Source organism: Apteryx mantelli, chromosome 17 (assembly GCF_036417845.1).
Source record: "Apteryx mantelli isolate bAptMan1 chromosome 17, bAptMan1.hap1, whole genome shotgun sequence".
Taxonomy (NCBI): Eukaryota; Metazoa; Chordata; class Aves; order Apterygiformes; family Apterygidae; genus Apteryx; species Apteryx mantelli.
This window is the reverse complement of record NC_089994.1, coordinates 10,721,355-10,747,428: the sequence shown is the minus strand read 5'-3', so window position 1 is coordinate 10,747,428 and position 26,074 is coordinate 10,721,355. Positions and strand designations below refer to the sequence as shown.

The following is a 26,074-nucleotide window of genomic DNA, read 5'->3' as shown; positions in this document are numbered from 1 at the left end:
TAAATCATGGAAAATGCCTACATCCTGCTGAAATTCAGAAGGATTTAACTACTCTTCATGTTAAGCAGGGCTGGCCAGAAAACTGACAGAAAAGTTATTCCCTACCTCAATTCAATTCCATTCTCCAGCCAGCCTTAAGAGGACATTACTACCATTAGCATTTTGTCTGCATGAGGTTTACAGCGAATACGAGAGGCATTTTTCGAAGCACCCTGGAAAACAACGTTATTTAGTTCTCTCCAACACGTACTGAAGCAAACTTCACCATGCTTTACCTATGCAAGCTGCACCAACAGCAAACTGCCAGTTAAGGCTTTCCAAGCAGGTTTTTAAATTTGGGAGAGCAAGGAAAGGGAATGACAACTTTTCAATATCATCCTACTTCGGGGCGAAAGAGCTGACAAGTCTGATGGTTGGAGCCTGGGGAGGAAAGCGAGAGGGAGCCGTCCCCTGCAAGCCAAGCAGCACGGGGCAGGGAGGACGGATGCTGCACACTGGCTTTATAAACCAGTGTTTTATAAACAGTGTTTATAAACCAGGAATCACCAGCGATTTTAAGCAGCAAGTTTGACCCAATCGCCTCCAGTCTAGCACTGTCAGGATTATCTGTTCAACAATCAGCATAATTTTTGTGTTTCCAAACAAACTTCCATTTTATTTTAGGCTCAAACATTTCCTCCCCTCCCAACACCCCGCTGTGGAAGATATTTCTATCAAGAACTGCAGTTCCCAAAACTGTCTTCCAGTGTATGGAGTAAGTCATCATACATTGGGAAAAATGCATTTAACTCTTGGAAAAGGAGAAGTGGGAAGAATAAGAGGTTAAAACACTGCACTAAAGTGGTAGAAAACCTGCCAGCATGCTAAAAAGCAGCTTACACTCCACTTGAATTTCCTCCAGGCACTCACAGCAGAGTTGTAACTCCAGTCAGATAGAAACACAACTATTTTCATATATTTGGGTTTCTTGCATTTAAAACATTAGCCAGATTTCAAAGTTGATCTGGAATTACAGCTTCACAGGTAGACAGCAAGTTAAAATAGTTTCACATGAAATCAAGCTTAAATACACCTGACAATGTAATTAGTGATGTTCACCATACAGACCAAGTGCGGATAAATCTGGCTACTGCAGAAGTAAATAAATGCCTCAGTAACCAGGATCACTCTGTATCATATGCTTAGAAACCATTGCTGTTCAAGCTCGTGGCTTAAGTGGCATTAAATAGGCAGCTTTTCATGGCATTAGCTGTTAGTGCAAGCCAGTGTCTGACAAAAATACATATTTAGAGAGCATCAGCTTTTTCCATCCAGCCATGAGGCACCGGAATCCTAGAGTGGAGCCGTAGCTCATTAGCCTGCGCTATAAACATATTTCCAGCAGTCCGAATACTGCACCAAAATAAACAGAGGCAATAAAAGCAGTTCCGTATTTTTAAAGGGCCCCAGGAAGGACATAACTGGGTTTGTACCTGATGTGTTTTTTCTAATTATACAAGCAGGTGATCTGAGAGCTTATCTATATTAAGCTGAAAGAACATATTTCATGAGCAGACGAACAAGTGTTTACGGGATATGCATCCCACGTCCTTGTGTATGATCCTCAGCCATCCACAGCAATCACTGTTCACACTTTTTATGACTTCTTCCTCTGTATATTGCCTCTGTATGTGTGTGTGTGTATATATATATATATATATATATAAAAAAAAATATATAAAAACCTCTTTATCTTCTCCCTCAAAATATTATCTCATCCCCCTAGAGAAACCCTTCTTCCAATTTCCCCTCATGTCCCCCTGCCAGGCAAACAAGGGAAGACATACCTGAGGCCTGGCTGAACAGTTTTCCATGAAGGATTGTAAACCTGGAGGTCTGTCCAGATGTAACTGTTGAATTCGCATCAAAACTATTCCCTCAGTAGGGCAATAGTTCATGGTTTCTTTCCCATGCTCAAGCACTGAGTTTCTTTTCTTATCTTAAAGATTTCAGTGCCCTTATTGAAGCTTGATAGAAGTGGGTAATAGATTTAAAAGTTAAGGATGGACGGAATGAACAGACGGACTAATATAATAAAGCCTCATTTCTCTAGGAAGCCAGGCTAAAAATAGTGAAAGCTTTCAAAAAAAAATTCCAGAATGCCATAGCAAACTTTCCCTGTTTCCCTGGATGACCTAGTGCCTGTGAAGAAGTAGGTATTTTCAGCAGGTACTTGTGCTCACACAGTGAAGTCTGGCTATAGAATTCATATGAACTCTATATGCCAGTGAGTTAAGGTAAACCCTCTGGGGCAAGGGCTTAAGAATATTAGGTAACATCTACTTACTGCTGCATACCTTCTCCACTGAAAACCATCTGATGAGGGTAGTATTTATATCTCTGAAGTCCTTTCTCCTACGCTGGGTAATAATTATCATTAAACAGATGTTCAGTACAAAGCCTGACAACTCCTTTCTCTCTTTCTCTAACGCTCAGTCTTTCTTGGTATCACAGTGAGCTCACCCCAAGCATAGATCAGTGTTTACAGCAAATGTTCAGCTTGTGTCCAGATGCAGACTGTAGGTTTTGGGGCCAGGGTTGCCTCCAACACCTGCCCCTGCCTGGGGCCTTTGGTGTGAACGCTCTGGGTGGTCCCACCAGGCCCCATAGCATCAGCCAACACCACTGCTGAGAAGACGCTCACATACCCGTACCAGGAGCACAAGAATCCCAACTGCATCACCAGGAAGATTAGCAAAGGGGGAAAGAATTAAAATATCATGGTTTGGCATTATCTCTACATTAGGAGGAAAAAAGCCTAGTGGACCAAGACAAGTACTGGAAGACGAACACACAGCACCTCCATTCTAGCAGGGCAAAAGAGTTTACTGTCACACCTACCTACTGCACTTAATGCTTAATAGTGTCATCTCTCAACAGCTGTAATATGAGCAAAGGCAATTACGATGGAGTGCTTCAGGTTAGGAAAAGAAATACTATGAACTAGCCTGAAGCTTTAGTGTTTCTGTTCTGGAAACTCCATTTTTCACAGACCTCTTGACCTAGTCACTTTTGCTGACATTAACAGAAGATTGTTATTGCTTCTGGTCCATTCAAGTACACTCTCATCTCCAGTAGTTGGGTACAATTGCCAAAGTTACCCAAACTTACCCACAGAAAAACTGTGTTAAATGTTGTATATTTTGCACCCCTGCTACATGGATCCTATTGCATGCAGCCTCTTAACTTCTTAACTTCTTTAAGCCCTTCTGTTGCCCCCAGAGAAGCAGAGAACTCCGGAAAGTTTGTTCTAAAGATCTCAGCTTTGTAACCAAAACCCAGAGTTCAATGGACATTAAAAACAAAAGAAAAGCTTTTCCATGAAGTTTTCAAGAATGACTGGGCTTTTAAACAGTAAGTCACAATAAATGCATTTATGAGTTTTGAGGTCAAGAAATAAAACCTCCAACCAGCATTTATGGAGGACGGTGTTCATGAAGGTTTCGAGTGGCAGTTCAGGTAAGGTCATCATTACCAACAGCCTTCAGACGCACGAGAACTGATGGAAGTTTGAGTCTTGCACTTGAATGAAACTCCCCGTCCAGACTCTGATAACCCCCAACCATGACAGAGAAGCTGCTAAGAAATCTACACAAAGGAAAGATATTTGAGTCACATCTGAAGAAGTCACATTAACATGACTCACCAAATCACAATGGGAACGTTTCAGGAATTTCAGAAAACGGGGTGAGCCATCACTGCATGCTCACATTAGACAATTTTCCTGAAGACAGTGTTTGTTACGAGCTACTAAAAAATTAGTAGCTCATAAGCAGAAAAATTAACAAAACCTGATTTCCTCCCAGCTTGTCTGACTGACCTTGGTGGAAGAGCTGGGGATGATGAAGGTCGAAAGGGCTTTTTTTGTTGTGGTCATTAACATTTGTCTCCTTTTCCTGCATATAAAGATTCATATAAATGTAGGACTATATTACTTACTGAAAGCCTTACACATCTAATGCCCTTCTCCCTGAAGGGCTCTTCAACCATATTCTCTATATGTTGGAAAATCTAGGTAGAAGCCTGTCTTGTAGATTAAGGCAAGAGCCTTGAACGGGAATTCACACAACCTGACTTATGCAGGGCTGTAACCATCACAAGGTGCTAACACTGCGAGCTGGCTTTATACCGACAGCCCTGTCACCTGGCACAAACTACGCGCGTAGCTTATTTCTGAAATCTGGGGCCTTACGCTGGTGACTCCATAGCTAACATTACATAAACCCTTGAGACATGCAAAAGTGCAGTAAAAATGGCTTTCAACATGAGCTCTGACCTTTCAAACTTTCATCCTGACCTCCTCTGCCCTCGCAATTCAGTATCAAAGGGCTGGATGGCGAAGGGACAGGTCTCACCCACAGCACTGAGGAAGCAGCAATTTAAAAGCTTGATGCTTAAAACTAAAAAGGAGAAAAATGATTTCACAAAAAAAAAAAAAAGGTAAGATTTTACTAATCTTGACCGTACTCACAGGACCTAAAAAGGACTACAGGCTATTGTATTTCCTTCCGTAATTGCTGCCAATCACCTGCTAAAGTTAGAGACACCACAGAGAAAGCTGTTTCACAGAAAAACAGTTCAAAAAGGAAAAAAAAGGAAGCAACAGTTCAACCAGTTGGCTTTTAATTAATGAAGACACTGGACTTTAAAAGAATTCAGGAAAAAGAGGGAAGGGAAGGATTTGGGGAAGCAAAAACTAAAAGGGGAAAAAAGCAAAATATTGAATTTATTTTGAAGATTATTTATAACATTTTTAAGTGCTGTTGACCATAAAATGAACAAAAGTAACAGAAAAAAAAATACTGCTGTATTTAAACATCATGTTCCCGTGATAATATGGAACAGCATCATATGTTGCAATAACATGTTTTCGCTGATCATTTCTTGTCTTTTTGGCACGCTGCTGACACGCTTTGCTAAGTGTTAATTAAAAAAAGAATCAAATCAACACTACAAATTGGATAGACTTGTGCCCTATAAACAGCCTCTACTGACCACTAATCTGTGAAGCTGGGGTGCCGCCAATTCCTGCGGAATCCGTGGAGAGGTTCCAGGGAACTGTCACCGCAGCAGGACGCGAGCCTCGCGACGGCCAGACATGGCACGGGGCGCGAGGCTCCGCTGCCACCAAGCAAAGCCGTTCAGTTGTGCCTCAATCCCCCTCCTTCCAGGCTCACCCCCCCAAAAATGGAGATGGACAGTTTATTTCCAGATGCACATTTAAAATATGATGCGCCTAAGACCCCCTAGCATCGGTACGTAAGCTTGTTTTTTGGATTGTCGCATTGCTGGGGAATGAAAAGGAACTTCAGACCAGCCATAGCTATGGTGCACAAATAGTTTTAACAGATTTTGTATTTATTAAATAAAAAATAAAGCAAAGAACTCTGGCTCTTTGCAGGCTTAGTGTAACCCACAACAGAAGAGACCTGAACATGCAGTACTTTCCCTTTAGGAATTCTGATTTTGTTTCTTGCTATTTTCTTTAGTATGAAATAAAGAATTTTAGATTTCAAATATATGACCTCATTTTAAGCATGAGAAGTGCAGCAGCAGTCCATAATCCTCTGTTCATTTACTGATTATAAGAGGCAATTTGCCAGATATAGTTAAATAAGCACAAAAAGAAAGCTAATCTGCACGTACTGTATTAATAATAGTTTTAAAATTCAGTGTAGATCTGTTGATCTTTGACACCTTCCTGCTTTCTGATCAGGTACCCAGACAAGGCTACGACACCACAGAGTGAAAACCAGCAGTGAGTCACTCTGGGTCTCCCCTGATGCACCTGCCCTCCAACAGCCTCCAAGATAACGGTAGAGCCAGGGAAGCAATGGTCAAGTGTTTTTGTACCCATGGGAAAAAAATACCATCTTCTGTGCTACTGCCATGGGAAATCAGAGCATGTTACCACTCTGCAACTTCTTCCTTAGATAGGAGATTTAATTTGTCACCACACTAAGATGGAGAAAAAAAATGAAAAAAATCCTTGCCCATTGCAAGATTAATTCACAACAGCAGTAGCTTATATGCTCCTGTCTTTCCATCCCATCCCCACACCAATTACATGAGGGCAGACCGGCAACTTTGTCTCGAGTTTCTTCCAAAAGAGATAATTCAGTTCAAAACACTGTTTTCTAAACTCAAAAACCAAAGAGCAAACATGACCTGTTTATAGACTGTCACCCTACGGAAGGAGCTGTTTAAGAGGACTGACTCAGGACTTCTTCAAAATTAGAAAGTCTAGGTTGAGAACTGACCCATTCCCCCCAAAATTAAAATAAAATAATGAAGCCATTTAAGAATTATAGACATCTAAAGAATTATAGACACCTAAAGGCCACCTTTTTCAGAAGGAAAGGCCCTGACGGTGCAGGACGGCAGAGGCAGCTGAAGTGACCCGGGCAGCCCGGAGGACCAGCACCCCTCCAAGGGATTCAAACCAAGCACGCAGCCATTGGAGTAGCTAGGAATAATCACTTTGCAATGAAATTTTAACTGACACGTTGGGAGATCAGAATCAGGTTTAAATGTCGGTAACGCTTATACAACTTCATCAGTTTTTTTTTTAAGTGGTCACAATAAGTAAGAGTAAGAAAGGAAACTATGGGGACAATTCTGAATCAGATGCAGACTGTCCAATTAATCATCTCAGCATAACTACAAACCCTTTTCCATTATAAAAAAGCCCAGTACCTCATTCCCTTTCCAAAGGGATGCTTTCCAAAAGAAGAGGCCAAACTGGGACAAAAACAAAAAAAACAACAAAAAAGACACAAAACAGAACGTACATTAAAAGCTTAACTTTCGCAGTGCAGAGCTGGCAGGACTCGCGCGCCCGAGGCGCTCGAGCCCTCGGCCGACCCGCAGGCACCCACCCGCGGCGCGTGCAGAGCGCGCTGCGCCACGGACGCATCGCAACGCGCACGAGGCAGAGGCGGCCTATAGAAAAGTATTTCTTGGGGAGCCAGAAAGAAAACTGGCAAGGAGAGACTTGCCGAGTTAGATACTACACTCAAAATATCTTTTCCTCATTTCCAAAGCAGTTGAAATAAAAACAAACAACGCCAGGCTGACAGACGCAAACAACAGCACAAAGCGTTTTCACCACCAACAGGCGGGCTCCAGCGCACCGCTCCATCAAACCGGGCCCACTTCTGCGTTCAGAAGAGGACTGCGTAGGTAGCAAATTGCTAGGCATCTTTTTTCCTATTGACCAGGCCCAATTCTGCTTATTTTTCTGCACCAGACAAGTTAACAGACCAATATTACAGAGCTCCTTAATGAGGAATAAGATAGAAACCTCTAATCTGGAAACCTCTTGCTTCAAGAGCGTTGCAGGGCCCCAAATTCATAACCTTCCTGCATCCACTGAGGGAGGAATTAAAAGAAACCTGGAAAGTAAACGGAGAGACGAGAGCTGGCTCAGAAGTGCATTTCTCATTTTATCAGATATGAATTATAAATCAAACACAGCAGGCCAGAGAGGGAATCATTAATTTTCCAGCTCTTGAGCCACAGATACCATGTTCATCTCTAGCCCACTCGCCTTCGTAATACAACACGAGAAATACTATTTGGCAAAAGTAATCAGCCATGGCAGAATGATACACAAATGAAAGTTTAAAGACCATTAAACTTTGACAGCCAGCCAGTGAAGCTTTGGTACACGTTATCTCCATGTTCACATGTTCACGCAGATTAAAGTGCTAAAGCAACAAAACAGTCCTGCAAGCAGGACACTCCCTTGCATTTGAGGATGACCCAAACTGACGTTAGATGGAGAAGAAACGCCAGAATAAGCCTTCTCCTCCGAACCGTGTGCCTAAAGAAGGATCTCCGCTGAGCCCTGGCTCCACAGGGCATTTATGGGAAAAGCAGACGTCTCCCAACCTGTTGAAAACAGTTTATTGCCATCAGAGGGGCCAAATTCACTGTCATGTGTAAGACCTTGTAGCTCTTAATCCTTGCAATCAATCTATCAGATGCCATTTTCTGAAAATACGGAGATGATGATGTGACCAGAAGCAGCCCATTTCAAGGAACCAACCCTCTCCCCGTCATGCACAAAGCTGTGTCCTTCTATCCTCCTCCTCTCTCCCGCAGCTTCCTGAGAGCATTTCGCACACAGACAGGCTTTTATTTCAAAGTTTAACGTTGATAATGTATTTGTCCTGTAACATGAGGCAATATTCTCAGCAGAGCTCTGCTGAGCAGCAGCCATGTGGTCCTTACAGTATATTTGCTGGTACAGTTTTGCATCTGGACAAGGATCAGAAGTTTTTGTTCTGCAGTTGCACAACCTCACATTTACTTTCGTTGGTTTAACGGCCACACCCAGCAAATCCTGTTATTTCAAGCTGGCATTGTTTTTGCAGTTGGAAATTTAAGTGGCAAATATTAATGCCCTTTGCTGGGAGGGAAACAAGCCTGCAGACGCTGGAACAACTTTGGGACACGAAATGGAGCATTCCTCATCAGATTCAACCCCTCGCTATCTCCTTCCGCTTGGCTCATGCTATGTATCCCCGAGCAGCCATTTTACATACTGCTTGCTACAGAGTTATCAAGATAATAACTTGACAAAAACATTACCAGTGCCTGTTGTTTTGGTCCCAAATACTTGTTAGCCATTTACACAAAATGCAACATGTGCAAAGCTAGCCTACTCGTGTACCGATCATATTAAAAGCTGCAGATAGAGGCTGACACTTTGTACAAAGTTATTTTAAAATGCATTTAGTGTGAAAACTGTCTCTAGAGCTGTATTGCTACATAAGTTTTCTCTTGGTCCTCTGCAGCATAATTAGCATTCAGTGTTAAAATAGAGTTAAAGAATATGATGAGCAGTAATGACCCTGTGAATTAGGATGCTAAGTTATGACTATATTATATAACTCGCACATAACTATATTACATTGTAGCAGGGTTAGCATGCACGTCCCGTTCGCTGTTATGGCTCTACATATAGCAGTTTTGGCTAACTTGTGCACATTTCTCAAACAGTTTTTAGCATTTTAGCCGGGTACCAGATCAGCTGCAGAAGGTTGAACTGAAGATGGGCAAGAAACAGGACTGATCTGGAGGCAGAGACTAGAATAAAGTTTCTAATCAATAAATCTGAGAGAATAGGGAATTCCTGTTGCCACAAACAGCAGCTAAGAGAGAGGCAAGACTGTTTAGCCAAAACCCCACATACACAGTGAAGAGTTCATGCTCTTGAGGTCTTGCTCATAATTTTTAATCAAGGCAACCTCAGGGCTAAATGTGTCGTATCCAAAGACAAATCAGTCCTGCCAGGCCAAATCCCAGCCTTGTCCTGGAGACCTTTGTGAGCCACAGAGGCAAAGCACAAGGATGGAGCTAATGCCTGAACCACCCCTAAACACGAACCTAGCCTGCTCGTTCGGCTGCTGCAAGACCTAACCACTAACCCCGAGACACCTCAAGGGAGCCACCCCTTGGAAAAGTCATCTGCTTCCACATGGTCAAGCAAGGGTCCCAATACAATCTTCAGAGAGGAAAAGATATCTCAAAGCCTGGAGATAAATGCTCAAAACACAAAGTTTCTTGTAAAATGATTTCTTCACTGTCGCAGTAGGAAAATGCGAGACACGCGGACCTTACAAGGGAGAAATGCAAAGATACAATTTTAAAGAAGAACCTAGCAAAGGCCAATTTTAAAAAAAAGAACCACAGTATCGAAGTGAGCTTTGCCCACGTGACACTGTCCATGCCGATGCCACCGAGTGCCTTTTCCACCGCCGCGGTGGCCGTGACACCAAGAGGGCAGCCGAGGCGGCGGAGCAGCTCCGGAGGGGAGTCCGGCCGGGAACCCCCTGCGGCAGACACGGGGTTGCTACGTTTCGGGAGCAGGCTGGGGTGGTTCAGCGTGCCGCCGGCGGGGGCCGACCGCTGGAGCACGGCGCAGGGAGGTCGCCGCACGTCCGTGGCCGTGCCTCACCACTGCGGCAAGCAACCCGCAGGGAAAGGCGGATGCGCAAAGCGAGATCTCGCTCAGGGGAAAGGATCTGCAGAGAGGCCATACACCACGAAAATAATCCCAAGCAGTGGTTGAAACCACACTGGCTGGGATGGAGGGGAGGAAGTGTTTTTGCAGAAGAAAATACCTGCCTCTCACTGCTGACGGGGATCAGAGCAGCTAGAAGAGTTTCAAGCCCAACCTTTCCCTTTGTGAAGCATTTCTGCAACTGACCTACGTTTAAATTCAAATTATGCCTGTTTATATACATGTCCAAGCTTTCCTTATTCCCAGCACTGTACTTAAATTGTTTTGATATAGATATTACATTGGATTATTTCCCTGAAGACTTGAAAGAGAGCTAATGTAAATGCCAATTTGGCTTTAAGAATCCTGGGAGAGTAAGACGTTGTCTGACTTTATTTATGGAAGCCCTTCTATATTTAAGCAGTTTCAAGTTTGCTTTGTTAGGCTCCAACTTAAATAGTTTGTTCATATAAGAATATTCTGCGATTAGGTTAGTCTGAGCGGGTACAAGGGTCTTCTGGAGAGCAGTCATCTCAGACTGGCACGTACAAACCTTATTCCAAGGGAATTACTGAGTAGTCAGCCTCTATGAGCTCCTCCCCTTGTCAAAAAATGACGGCATTCTTATATATGGTTGACAAAAATCTGTATTTCTAGTACTCCTGTCTTCCCGCTGCCTGCCTTGCTCCATAGAACTCGTTATTGCCTTGCACCAAGGGCAGCATTTCCTAATTACGTGATTTCATACAATATTAAAGCACACAACAAAATGGTGCACACATACTCTGCAAGCAGCTGCTCTGGTGTTTAGCTTCAGATCTGAAACGCGAGGGATTTCCTGCCTTTCCTGGCTCCGCTGTCCCGCATTACTGGATGATCTCAGAACACAGCAGTAAAGCACAGAGATTTCATGATGATTTTGCATTTGAAGTCTACAAACTCTGCATTTACACTTTCACAAATAGAACGCCATGGTAACCACTGCAATATCTAAGTGCAGGTTACTGTAAGGTTTACTCCATAAAATCCATCCCTAGAAAAACAGAGTCACGTACCTAGTAAGGTCTGCATAACGGGTTTAAAGTTCAGATTTCTCCAACACAGAGACAACCAGTGACCTTAAGTTTCAGGCACTTTAGAGACCCTGGAAGCCAATCTAGCCATACTGCATTAGCAGTTGCAGAAGAACAGTCAGGGACTAATTAATCCTCTCTCTGGATACAGCTTACTGGCTGAAGATTTATGTAGTGTACACTTTGCTGTGGCATACTAATTTGAATGAATCACTGCAGTCTCCAAGCCAGGGTCCCCAAAACTGCCTCTCCTACGGCAAAATAGGATCTAGGCTGACTACAGGTTTCCAAACTACGGTATTTCTTGCAGACAAAAAATTCAGAATTTCCATTAAAAAAACCATATCATTACTACTTCAACACCATGAGTCCCAATGACATATGATCAACTAATAGTAGTTCCACAGCAGTGCAGCCGAACTGAACATTACCCTCAGGTTAGAGAGAAAGGAGTCTTAGACGTACTGACTCAAATCAAAGGCCAGGAAATCAGTTTTCCACTTTTGCACTGATTACACAAGTACAACACTGATTCAGCTTTGAGATGTTTTTCCCCGCTCCAGTAGGCATCTATTTCATGCTCTAAATTAGCTTATACCCCCTTATTACTGTATTCCAGACATCTTCCGGTGCAAGCTAAACAAAACTCATGGCTTCCCTTCGTAGGCCTTGAAAATGTTCCCAGTAGCTACACACCAAGTCAGCTGAGAAGGGAAGGCCTGCTGCCTTCCCAGGTCCCTAAAGAGCAAGTCCGCAGGTCCACCACGATCCTCGCGCCACCCGGGCCTGCGGCTCATTCCAGCCGGGAAGCAGCTCACAACAGAACGAGCTGTTTACATGGAAACTAAGTGAATAATCAGCAACTGTCCCAGGTAGATGAACCTCAAAATCAAAACCACACCAAGCCCGTCTGTCTCTCAATTTAAGCTATGTTTTATGTTTTGAGCAGTAGCATCCCTCGGTTTACATTACTCAGAAGCCAAACGAGCTTGCTCCCATGCTGTTCGACCAGAGAGACTGTTTCTATTTATAAGAGGATACATGTGCAGCATACTTGGACAAACATGGATAGTATTTGAATTAGCATCTCGAAAAGGACCTTAAACAAAAATAGAAAAGTCTTTTCATATAGTCACATACAAAGACTGGGCAGCTCACCCTGATCCAGCTGAGACGGTCTTTCATTCCTATTTCCACACACCCGCACCCTTAAACTCCGCTCATTAGGAAAAACAGAAAGGAGGTTGCTACTGGCATAAATCACACACTGACTACAGCTGCGGATGGCCAATGTTCAGGAATAACTTTCAATGCATTAGCTATTCTGGTGTTAAAACTAGATCTACAATTAGCATTCAAATGCCACTGTGATGGCTGTGCTCAGAGCTGTGCATCCTACAGCTGAAGATATTTATCTATTTATTACCATCAATGAAGAAAAGATCCTTAAAGCCATTCCTAACTCCCTCTCCCAAACTACAGGAGGGAAGAATATTCCTCTTGGTCATGAACCCTGGTCTTTTCTAAAGGAATTGATTTTAACAGCTTTCAGAAGTGTCCTGTATCACCAACACTGCTGGTCCCCATGGCAGTGAAGACAGCAGAAAGTACTAGTTAACAGCTGTAAAACCGAGCTTTATTCCACCATAAGAAAAAAAGACTTTTCACGTTACAGTTCAATAGACCTTCCTGTTGAGATTGCCTGTCTTTTCATTCCGCATGACTAGTTTATCTGGATTATCTTTACAAAAATATATACATAGATGAAACTGCCACAGCTTAAGAGAAGGACATGTCTTTGTCACCACAAGAATAAACATTTTTCAAAGCCTGACAGACATGACAACTGATAGGTCTTAGGTCAAACTGGACAGCCTTACCTTTTCCAGATTCATTCTTTCTCTTTGCAAGCAGAGTGGACAAGGAAAACCTGCCATTAAAGATGCATTTAAGACGGAAAACGTTTAAATGTCTCAGTAGACTAACCCTCTTCTGAGTTTTGCATTTTTTAAATATTTGGCTTTTCTTCACACAAAATTGCACTGCTTGAATTCACTGTGAAGACAGTTTTGAAATTCATTTAAATAAAGTGATGCACGCTATTTTTGTACACCCTCTTTCCTCCATCGTGTCATCCGCATGGCTATCGCTGCACGAATATTTTGTGAAGCTGCTCCCTACTAGTCCTAACAATTTCGTTGTTTGGCTCCTACAAAGGAACAAACAAACAAACAAGTCAGAGATAGGTTAACAGCATTAAGTGGTGACGTGTATTTAAAGTTCAGGAAAGGGGGAATTTGTTCTTTTCCACAATTGGCATCCCCAGTGCCAAACGCATCCCTGGAAGGGCTAGAGCGGACCAGGCAGATGAGCTTTGTGCTGTAAAGGCTTCAAAATCCCCCCGGTGCATCTGAGCGAGTAACTGATCTGACGCTCAGGTAGCAGGCGGGGGACGCGGACGGGCAGGATGGCAGTGTTTCCACGCGCTTTCACACATACCGCAGTAAGCCCTGAACTTTTGGCATCAGGAGTCACAAGCAATTGCCAGAGCTACACTAAACTGCATGCGCTGCCTTTAGCGAGTTATGAGGCAGAGGCCAAGCCGTAAGAGGGATGTACAGTCCCAGCCCAGGGCAGAATTTAGGCTGTCCAGCAGCTTCTCAAAATTAAACAGTCTGAACTGCAATTTTATCTTCAGTTCCCTTTTTGTGCACCTTTTTGTGCAGCCTCCAAGTCTATTTCCTCCAGTCTGGTATCAAATCCACCTGCATTACAGATGAAGCTCCATAACATCTGCAATATACACTTAAAATCACATTTTGTTATTTGTTCTAACTGCAGTCAGAACACTGAACCGCCAGAGGTGAGCAGCTGAACATCTGGAACCAGAGTTTGCTGAAGTTCTTAAACTGCTTTAGGTGAGAAAAACACCTTTGGATGCAAATCGAATTCACCAATGCCAGGATGACCCTCTATTAAGTTGGTTCAGTCACTAGCAAAAATTCAAGCCAAGTCAAAACCAGCAGAAGACATTTTCCTCTCTTGTGATCTATGAACACATAGAAGTCATGGGAGGATGAGATCTGAAAGATAGTTCAGGAATTTTAGGGACACACAGTTATACTTTATACATTAACTACCAGCCAGAATATTTACTATAGTTTCAAACTTCAAAATTCTATTCTATATTTATTTTAATGCTATTCAAATCAGCATCATATAATTCTGGGGAGGTGGGGTTAACTTACATTTTTATCATAAGTGCATTTCTTAAATCATATCTGAATGAATGTATGACTACACTGTATATTTAAGCCATTGCAAAAATAGTGGGCCTTTCCAGTTTATGAAATACAGTAACAGGATATAGCAGGAGAGGGGGAGTACAAAAAAAAATTAAAAGCCTTCATGAAGGAAGCCAAGCTTTCCTTCTCGCTAAGGCAAAGCCACCGGCCCTGCTACTGAGTACGGTCTAGCAGTTGTTCTGCCCCTGATCCTCCCTCCACCAGCCGAATAGCCAGGATCTAGGCCGGGGGAAGCTTTCTCTGTTTTCTTGCCATCCCTACTGCGAGTTCAGCTTCAGCTTCTCTTTCGCACCTATCTATCGCTCGCTCCTCAGATGTTTCCTGAGAGCTACGGATATTAAATTCCCCTGTGTTGCAGACAGCATTCAAATGCCAACTGCATACGTCTGGGGTATATGCCGACGATTACATCCCATTACGACTTCTAAGAACAAACTTGAAGCCTTATTCTCAGTATTCGCTGAATGAGTTTTCATTTTCCTTGTGCTTTTGCTTCACCCAGAAAATTACCCATTTGATTATCCCAGTTAAGGGAACAATGTTCAGCAGTGCTGCTACATAACAGATTTTTGCTGCTTCCCATTGTATCAAAGAACTAGTGGCACCTGTATCTTTGTTATTAACTCCATGTTTCTGCCATATCTTAAAGATGCTCAGGTGACGCGTGCTACAGAAAATACAGTCTTAAAATGGGTATTAGCAGAAATTTCTAGCCTACAGTATTCAGCAAAGGAATGAAGAGATTTATTTTCCTATTACTAAAATGCGCCACAGTTTTTCCTTAAAGCCTTACACTTTTAGCTGTGTAATCTGTAGATGCAGGTATTGTAGCTGCTAAACCAAAATTCACAGGTTCAGGTTATTCAGTACTAAGTAAATAACATAATTTAAAAAGGTGAAGCAAACAATTAGCTCCAGCACCATAGTTCATTACGTGAAATTATGCTTTACAGCATTATACTTGGAGACAATTAAGCTGCATTCAGTATGAATACTGCAGTTATGCAACCTGAAATAAAGTGGGAAGTTCACAAGAGCCTGGATGAACACACTAAAATTTACATCATAGCAGTCTGTGGTCCAAGCCATAAAACCCCAGACTTCACTGAAATGGCCTAAATTGTTATCACGAACAAAAAGCCTTATAAGAAATGTGAAGAAAAAAGATTTGGAAGAAATCGGTTCACGTCTGCTACAACTGAATCGGTCTGAATTCATAGAGCGCTAAACACATCTGGTTCTTCCTTCATTATGCCTCCATTTGATTTGTTCATATAAGTAAATTAAGCTAATCATTATATATAACATTATTTACACATTCCTCCATAATGCTTAGAGTTAATCCTTGTTTACTCTCCTGGTGTGACAAATTAGACCACCTACTCACATGCTTGCATTCATTACGAAGGGAACACACATGGAGCCCTAAGAGTCTGCAGTACAACCCCAACATCTGGGTGCCTTTCCAGGCAATGCTCTTGATTGCTAAATAGTTTAGTCCCCCCTCATAAAACCAGAAGGAATACACCAGAGATACAGCGAATCCTAAATAGTTAACTAAGCAAAAAGAATAAAGCGGAATTGATGGTGGAATTTTCCCAGATTAAAGTATAAGAGTACTGCTGATCAACACCACCATGAAATAATAGCGCATACTGGGTATTTCAAACAGACTTTATGCGCTGCTATTTAGCAAAGCGTATGGACAAAAGCTAAAAATAAAGACTACAATGCTAAAAAGCTAACCCTGGCCTTCAGGTTCAAAGAGCTTTTCATCAGGCTGATGACACTCATAGCATGTGGCTTGAGCCCACAAACATGTCTAGGGGGAAGCCTAGTCATAGCCTCCATTTTTCATGGAAGTTGCTCAGAAATGCTTGCAGTGCCCAGAGAGGATTTTGTTTTCTATTCAGTAAGTGGTTTGAACAAGTAATTATTCAAATTTTCCATATATATTAATCTTCATTATTCAGTTCTACAGCACTGAATTTGCTCAAGTCCCTGATATCCCACCGAGCTGATCTGCACCCAGAATTTGATAGCTGAGCCTCATCCATTGATTAGTTTCACATATTTATGCACAGGTAAGCTCATTAACAAACAGAGCAGCCTTAGTGCTTAATATTACATATATAGAATTAATGAAAACACAGCTGGATCTTCATCTGATAAAATGTGTGTGTTATGACTGGCACAACGTGGATCGCATGAATAACATTGCTTAAAGCGATTTTAGGCCAGTGCTTCAACTGCTGTACATCGGAGTTCCACTTAACATCAGAAGAGTTGTGCAAGTCAGCACCCTGAAAATACAGGTCTGCATCTCAGTCCTGAAGAGCATATCAAGAGCATATCACAATAAAAAGATCCTCAGGACACAAAACACTACCTGTGTGTAAATAAATAGAGAGAGAGAAAAAAGAGAGAGAAATGGAAATGCTCAGGAAAAGAAGAAAAAAGACAGCCACACAAAAGATACTTTAATCTAACGTGTACTACTCCTTTCAATTCCCAGAAAAAGATAGATTTTATTAAACTGTTCAGAATGGAAACCAACAGCAATTTCATGCAAATTTATCTGAGTAGTTTTGAAGGGACAGGACTTCAGACACTGCTTGACAACAGTTGCTCAATTATGTGCTACTTTTATTACACACAAGACTTGGCAACGGCAGAGAACGTATGTCTGGGACAATCCTCCAAAGATTTATCAACACGTTAGGAAGCACAGGCCAAGCTACAATATGGAGAGATCCTAAAAATACTTCATTTTGCATGTAATTATTCACTGATAACAGAGGGAACAGAATTAAGTTTGAGAGTCGGTAATAGACTACAGCCAATTGCTTCTTCCGTACAGTAACGTATCCTAAAAGGAACATCGCAGGTGACGTCCTGCTGCCAAAAGGATGTTTCAACAACAACCGTGTTACCAGGAAAGTCTTACATCACTCAGCAATTTGTAGCTCTACATTCAAAGCATCATGTGAAAACAAACATACAGCTTCCAACACAGCCCTAGAGTACATCCATCTCTCAAGACGAAGGAAAAGAAAAACGCTGGCATTAAGAGCCCTTTTTCTTAATTGCAAAAGCATTTGCAAGACCTGCACAGCAGCAGTCTGAACCGAGTTGCTCACAGAAGCCAGCTCCTGCCTTGTGCTTGCACCGGTGAGCACCAGACTATAATTAGGCACCTAAACGATGAATGATAGGTTTCTACGCATAGCAGTTCTCCGAGCTGAACTAGTCCAATATCCTGAAAGGATATAGCACTGTCTTCATATCAAACGCATTAAAAACAAGCAATCAGAAACAAAGCCACATTAAGCCAAGAGCATCACTCAGTGTCAAAAGTTTTTCTGTTTTAAGAAACTGTTGGACAAAACAACGCTTGCATTTTATTCTGAAATGCTACATTAAGACTACTGTACCAGTAATGAGCGTTTTGAAACATCAAGAATCATGTTACGGCCAAACCAAGATGGATAATGGCACGGACACACTCGCACTGTTAAATAGCCGCCCGCTCCTAATGGCATCGCTGCGCTCAGTTAGAAATTCAACCGTGGCAAAGCAAGGCAAACGCAGAGCTTGAAAATAAGTGAAAGAGAAAAGTCTTAACACCCAAACAGCAATCCTTCCTCCTCCCCAAAAGGCAGCTTAGCCAAAGCGCGTTTCAGAACAGCGTTTGGAAGCATCTCTCCCTCTAGCCACCAACGGTGCTCGGGCAAGGAAAGGGCTGCCAGCCCGGCGCAGGAAGGGTTAACAGCCGACACGGCTCAAGTTTATACAAAGCGAGAGGGGAGAGAGGCAAAGCGCGACCCGGCTCCCGCATCGCCCCGGGAGGGGGAGAGCGGCGAGGCGCCGCCGGGCGCCCCGGGAGGCGGCGGAGGCGGCGGCGGGGGGCAGAGCTCCCCCTCCCGCCCCGAGCGGACCCGACGGCGCCCGCAGGCTCCGGGGCGCAGTTACATAAGGGCGCGCAGGACCCGCAGCCGCGGGGCGCTCGCGGCAGGACGCTGCGCCGGGGAAGGCGCCGCCGCGCCAAGCCGGGGCGCCCCGGGCTCCGCGGGCCAGGCCGCCGCGCTGCGCCCCGCGCTGCTCCCGCGCCCCGCGCTGCCCAGCCGAGCCGCGGGGCCCGGCGGGGCTGCCGCCCCCCCCCCCCGCCCCCCGCGGAGGGACCCTCAGCGCTACTTACGTGAAAACAAAAAATAAAGTAGTCGAACCCACTAGTAAGGCAGCGGCCGTGGAGACGGGGATGTATTTAGTCGGTTTAAACCTCTTTCCAGTGCTGCTGGGCATCCTGTGGCTTACACATCCCTCTGCAATCCGCGGAGGCGGGCGGCAGGCGGGGGGCGGCGCGGGCAGGCTCCCGCGCGGGGGCCCGGCGGGGCGAGGGGACGCGGCGCCGAGCCGGAGAGAAAGGCGGCGAGACGGAGGGACCGCGAGCAGCTGACCTCCAGCACAGGAAATCCCTCCCACCGCCCCGGCCCGCCCGCCCGCCCGCCTGATGTCAACGCGCCCCTTAAGGTAGACCCGGGGCGAGCCGCCGCCGCCGCGCCGCGCCCCGCAGCAGCGCCCGCTGGAGCCCGCGGAGCCCCGGCGCCCTCCCCGCGGCGGGCACCCTCCGGCTGCAACAGCCTCCGCCGGCGGGATGCGTCTGCCCCCTCCCTCTAACAAAAAATAAAAAACAAACAAAAAAATATATATATATATATACACACGCACACGCCCCTATATTATATACATTTTGGTCCTGTATACACACACATATATATAGGTTGTCTTCTACAAGGCTCTTTCTTTACAGGACATTCGGAAATCAAAGCCATTGTAACAGCTCCTCGTAGAACGGCAGCAAAATGCCTGGGCACCGCAAGGTGCTGCACCGCTGCGGAGCCACCCTGTGCCGAGCAGGGCGCTGCGGGAGCCGGGGGGTGCTCTGGGAAGGGGCGTCCCGCAGGAGCGGGCCTGCGGTGAGCTCGGGGCTGGGTGCGTTGAAAAGGAGTTGTGCATTGCTAGCACAGCGGAGACAAGTCTACAGCAGGTTTCGGCTATGCCTAAATCCACTGTGGTATTTAGAGAACTGCTGCGTTCTGCTAGGTTTCATTAATTTTAAGATAAATTATTGAGCGCAAACATAGCTGAAACTGCATTACACTCTGTTCTCCTATGTAAAACTATCTATCCGTTAGCACCAAGAGGCAGAAATAACATGTAATTTAAGGTAACAGATCAGAAAGTTCACCAAATCGGCTTTTTAACAAGCACTGTGCGAACAGCTCCCTCTGTTCGCATTAAGGGGGCACCACTCAGATGTCCTTAGTCAGAAGTGAACCAGCCCCTCAGAAGGCAGGAAGGTTCAAGGGTTCAACTCCAAATTTTAGAGCAAGACCAGGAGGTACAGCTTGTTCCCTCACTCCTGCCTTCTCTCTTTTGGGTAATTCCCCAGTTTGCAGCTGGCAACATGCAGATGAAATAACCACAACACAAGACAAAGAAAGCCACATTTGCAGGTGCTGTTGGCTGTTCTTAAAAGCAAACTTACCCTAGAAGGTATAAGTTCCAGTTCTGTTCTGCAAAGAAATTCACATTCTCCATTTAAAGTGACTAGATGAGCTCTACAATCCTAGAGGTATTAGGCACAGAACAAGTAAAACCCAACCAAACAGAGTGAGGATTCACAGCTTTGCAAAATTTGCAATAAAATTGCGAGCATCAGCTTTAATACAAGCAAATGCAGTAAATTTCAGCCTGAAGGCATATAGTTATGTGAAATCTCAGCTTTTCTTAATAAATCCCCCCCCACACACACACACACACAAAAGTATTCTCTAGCCCTCTGAGAACACCTTTAAAAGTTTCAGGTTTTATCCTAAAGGGACTAAAACCAAAAGGCAACCTAAACGAACTCCAAACTCAGGTTTTGAGGAAAGAACAACAACTACCTAGTTATTTTTGAATGCTTGGGGGACACAATGTTTCCTATGCTTCACTACTCCTTGTCAGGCTAGTTTATTGAAATAAATGATTCTGAAAACCCATGTAACCAATGAAAAGGTCAGCAACTTTACACAGAATCAGACTCTGCATACTAATCTGAAAGCCCTCTGCTGCATCTACATCAGCATATTAGGTTGGATCCAAAGCATACTTCTGAAGCACATCTCCTAATCATCCTCCCGACTTATCGTGGTTTGATGCACATTGCTGAGTGGTCTCAAAGTACGTAATGGGATTCCTTTTCAATAAATCTAAACCAGATGATGCATTTTAGGAGCACACCTAATGCACTCAGGTCATGAGTTGGTTCTAAATAAATTCTCCCCAAACACCCTGCAGTTTAGCTCTACTTGTCCAACACAGGCATAGACTATCACTTTCACCAGTTCAAGCCCTTTCCTCCTCCCCATTCAAGCAACATCCTTGATGAAATTCATAGCTGCAAACAGAACATTGACTATTTTTGAACTGCAAAATGCTGTCATAAAAAAAGATTATAGACAGTTTATGAAGTTTGTTTAGCATCCTCTAATGGACAGTAATAGTTTTACTCAACTGCATTTCTTAGGGCTTAAAAGTTATTAAAGGACTTCTCTTCCAGTTTAAGTGGCTGTCAGATCCGCATTTCTGGGGTAGACACCCAGGTTTCCTTTCTAGGTCAACAACAGAAGCATCCTGTCAAGCTACTAGCAGAAGTTAGGTAGCAATAGGATCTCCACAAGTACACTTTAAGGTACACATTTGGAGGTTAGTGATTTATTTTAGTTTCACTCTTTTTAAGGATAAAGCATTTCTGGACAGTAGCAAGCCATCACCGAGGACAGTAACCACCTGCAAGGTGAGCACAGGAGTCATTCTTAAGGAGGAGAATGTTCCTGCTCTGTTCTCTGCACCCTATTACCTTCAGTGCTTGTTTTCCTATAAGGATTCTTACCTCTCTAGACAGTCTACTTCTCAAAGGCAAGCTTGGGAAGTGGGGAGGATTCAGTGCTTCCTTCCACTCGTTTTCCTTTTATATCTCCCCAACTCTTCTCCACAAAGTCTCATTCTAAGAGTCCGATTTAGAGCACCAACCTCTTAAAGCCACTAAGCCACTCCACTTCTGCAGAGAGGTACTTAGCAACAAGTGTCTTCTCCCCCCCCCCCCCCCCAGTCATGCAACACTGTTACAGAGAGGAACAGCAATGATAAGAGTACCATAAAGAGTTGTAGCTTTCATAGCAACAAAAAAGCATGTCCAAATCTGAAGCTTTCTGTACTCTAACGAAGATCACCATGCAAGCCTGGTCTGCACAGCACAGCTGCCCTGCAATCAAGATGCTTTTGCTATGTAACAGCGCAGTCATGCAGACCAGCATTTTCAAAGGAGGGCTGAGACATTCCCTGTTGCAATGCTACAATATTATGCAGAGCTGTTTTGAGATTTTTTGCTTGTTTTCTATGCTGCAGATTGTAGATTACCTATCGGAAAGCAACAAATTTCTGGAACAACCCCCACCGTCCACCTCATTTCCTTCCCACTAACCTTCCAGTTCTTGAAAACACGTCTATTTTCAAGACAGCATAAAGCACTGCTGAGCAACATACAATCTCAGTATTAACAGGCAAATATATCTAAAGCCATGAGATAACTTTAGAGTCCAAAGAGTAAGGATGCCTGAGGAGCACTTGACCAATGCAAAACAGGCACATCTCAGAATTGCTTTCCTAGAACAGCTCTATTTCATGGTTGGATTCTCCCTACCTGATCAGCAGTCCAGAAGATTTCTGCAGCCCTCAGGTAAACAACTATGGCAGCAAGAGCTATGAAAGACCTAGTGACTACTCAAAGGACTAAGACAGCAACAGAGAACAACCTAAAAGTAATTTGGGAGAGTTTTGCTAGCAATTGCATGTTTTTTTGCAGGATTTTACTCAGAGATTTTCCCCCAAAAGAGAAGGAGCCAATCACAGGAACTGTGTGTTGGAGACACACACCAGGATACCACTCTCAAAGCTGGTAAGATGAAAGGAAACACACATGGCAGAGGAAGCATCAAGAAAGCTTCACCGCCATGCAATTTTCATATCAAATCATTGCACCAACGTTAGCTGGGAACCTTAGCTACACAGTGAAGAAAAACCTTTTATTTTGCACACACTGAAAATCACTGGAATCTTTTATTAGTCACCGGGCAATTTAGGTTGACCTGAATAAGTTATTCTACTTTTCTTATTGGATTTGCTATTAAGACAAACAAATTTGCCAATCCACGTAGTACCGGTGACCTGCTATGAGGCTATGTTCAAAACAGCCAAAGATCGCCGAGCTTAATGTTGAAGGTGCCCGTGGCAGGACCCTGCAGAGTCAGCAATTATGTTTAGTAAATGCTGTTTTTCACCTAAACATGCAGTGTCCAGTGCAGAGGACATCTGGATCATCACACATAGCATGGTATGGTAAAAAGTCCAAGCCAGGCTGGACAGTTCTGGGTACAAACTAGGCCCACTAAGTTACCGACTGGCACTTTATTGTGACAATTTTCATTTAGTTATCCAAGTATATTTGATATTAGATATATTACGTATACAGATACTGCATGGTATCTCTCCACCCCATTCATGCATCATCCATTGAAACTGCCAAATTTCTAACCACAGAAGCTCTACTTTAATTATTTGTAATTTTAAGTTTATCTCCACTTGAGTTTCTATCACACAAAACGGGAGCTCCCTCCTTCACATCTCCTTCCCCCTCCCTCCATAAAGCCAATGCAGGACTGGGTCCAAGAAATTATTTTTTAATAAATATACCTTTTAGTAGTCTAAACAGGAATCCCCCATCAATTTCTAGATTCTTCCAATTTTTTTTTCCACAGCACAGCAATTGCTCAAAACATATCAGCTAGAAGAACTCATACAACATATATTTCCCAACTGCAGTGATCAGGCATGTAACACTGCATTTATTATGAGATTTTAACCACTTTACTGACACGCTGACTCCTAAACCGTCCCCACAAGGATCTGCTCACACTGGAATAATGTAGGCCTCTGAGCAGTTTTGAAGAGTCATCATCCAATTTAAAACCATTAACAAAGCGCAATTCTCCTCTGCTAGTACAGAATGTCACTCCAAATCACACTGCTGAAACTCAGAAAGCCAACAGCGAGTCACAGACCAGCAAAGAAATTAAGCTATTAAGCCTGATAGTTCACTATTTATATGAAGCAGTGTCAAACTAATTACACATAGTTGCCTATTCTTGAGAAATTTCCTCCACAGAATGCAAAATAGCCAGTCATTTTTATGTCCCGATTCATCTTTGTTGATGTTTACAGAGCTATAATTGCTTTTATGGAAAAACAGCATTAGAAAACCTCACACGTTTACCTAGAAACGAGGACAGCCAGCACAATATGAACAGGCAAGAACTTCTGACACCATTAGGTTCTCTGTTAACTCATGAGTAAACCGTACATCTTGATACAACAGTTTAAATTTACAATACACTGAATCAGCTGATATAAATTTATAATCAAGCCTGATCTAAACCACAACAAAAAGCTGGAATTCTCCATATTGAAAACTGAAAATACAATCTCTGAAAAAATATTAGGACCATAAAGTTCATGAAATACTTTCAGTTGTCAGACAAGTTCTTCAAACTAAAAATAGCTTGCTGTATATAGCATCTAATCCAGAGCTGTGCCTAACACCTGGCCTGGACTTAAGCTGCTTGTCATTGTACTGGTTACAAGCATAAAATAAACAAACAATACCACACAAACCCTAGCTTCACCATTAATACTTTCAAAAAAGTATTTCTGCAAATATATTCTATTTAAGGAACTAATGTAGACTGCATTTTCACCGGGAGACTATAGCAAACTAGTTACACAAAAAAAGTCTTAAGTATGAAGAGGTCTTAAGTCCATGATTAATGTCCAATGTGCCAGAAGTAGGCAAAGATGCTCCATAAACTTGCATATTAGAAAAATACACCAGCAATCATAACTCTGATGCATAGCTGTAGATATTAATAGCTATTCAACTCTTAAATAAGGAGCATTTTGTGCTCCTGTGCTTGTGGGTTCCCACAGCTACAACAATTATTTCTTTATTGTATAATTGTACAAGCTGCTCATTTGACAGAGCACCTTGTTTTCACATAAACTACAGTCTACTTACACATACAATCCACTCTACAGCTGAGCACTTCAAACTTCTTCACTGAGCAAAATAACTCTGATCTGTTGCAGCTAGTGTTTTCATTATCTCTTGACTCTGAAAATGATACATGGTCAAAGATTTAGTTAAGGTTAGTGAAAGACTGGGTCATTCCTCCTCTTTATGTTTTAAAGCAAGACTAATTTTCACTAAATCTAATTAGGAAGAGCTTTAAATTAAACCCTAAACAAACCATCACAAAAGCAAAACCAACAAAGTCCCTTTATACACACCTCACTTAACTAAACCTGTGCATGTTTACACACAGGCAAGACCTCAGCAACTTAAATAACATTTCTTTGAAGTTATTCTAATAAAAAATTAACACATTAGGGGCCATGGATAGTTAGAAAATTTAACTTGCTAGAAGCATATTTGATTCATAAGCAAGTTTAAGAACCAGTATCCATCTGCACATCATTTTAGCAGCTTGCACTTTCTCACATTTAAGGTTTGACTCAACTTTGTTGGAAATCAAGTGTCCCCATAATCATTCTGACCTTAGGATCTTCCTTGTGTACAACTCTTCCGGTCCAGTATCATCTTGTTGAATAAAAAAAGAGAAAACACTAGGAGAAACTAGCAGAAAGTTAAGCACCATCCGTCCCATCAAAGCTAAATCAGCTAGAACAGAAAGGTATACAGAGGACAGAAGTGCAAAAACAGAGTAGGCTATACAGCTTTGTTTCAGATTCATTGGACAGAGGCTTTGTTCTGTTTTAAATAAATGACAATTGCTGTTTAACTACTCAGGATTGAAAGCTGATGGCAATCTTCATAAGAGACCAAAAAATAAGGCATTTATAACATCATGTTGTCTTCCCCACAATCTCCATTTCTACACAAATAATTGCAGTTCAACAGTGATAAAATATCAACCTGAGCCGTCTGAACTCAGAACTGGATATTCTTTTGCAGAGAGGTTTAGTAACATTGAGCTTTTTCATTGCAACAGTTATTCAGTGGAATGCCTTAAGAGATGAAGGACCAAAAGGCATAGCAGTGCTCGTTCATTTGAGTTGTGGGAAGCTGCAGTTCTGCATGACTAGTCATTAGCCATAAAACACAGCACCCTTCTGGACCAGACAGATTCTCAAACTGAGAAACTCATACTACTGCCGGTGCAGTCAGTCTGGGCTGCAGCCTTTCCTTCACAGACAGGGTAGTATTGTTGAAGCTACAGTCACTTTCTGAACCAAGTACCTCCCACACACCCATGCAGAGAACCGTAAGCGCGAAAAGAGGTGGTGTGCCTTCAAACCTCACCCCTCCTCCTATGTGATGGGCACAGTCTCATCGCAATTCTTTCCATGATGAATGGATATGAACAAATTAACTTCTTGTATTTCCATTTACTCCTTCAAATTTTTAAATCAAAAGAGTTCTAAGAGGTTTAGTACCAAGCTTGAAAGAATATTCAAGACCCTCATTTTTG

At 43.0% G+C, this 26,074-nt stretch overlaps 1 protein-coding gene across 4 annotated transcripts in view; it reads right to left on the bottom strand.

The window, feature by feature from the left end:
- The window catches only part of ZDHHC8 (zinc finger DHHC-type palmitoyltransferase 8), a 119,253-nt gene extending 94,541 nt beyond the window's left edge, over window positions 1-24,712 (bottom strand). Inside the window, exon 1 of one of the 4 annotated variants that reach the window (XR_010885902.1) lies at window positions 24,601-24,712. Coding sequence is in view for 1 of the 4 variants with exons in the window: in XM_067306953.1 (XP_067163054.1) it covers window positions 18,625-18,728 (104 nt within the window). In the remaining 3 variants the exon portion in view is untranslated. Of the gene's footprint in view, window positions 1-18,624; window positions 18,839-24,600 lie in introns of those variants that run through there. The other 3 variants (XR_010885900.1, XR_010885899.1, XM_067306953.1) reach the window with 3 other exon arrangements.
- Between the last annotated feature and the right edge of the window lie 1,362 nt (window positions 24,713-26,074).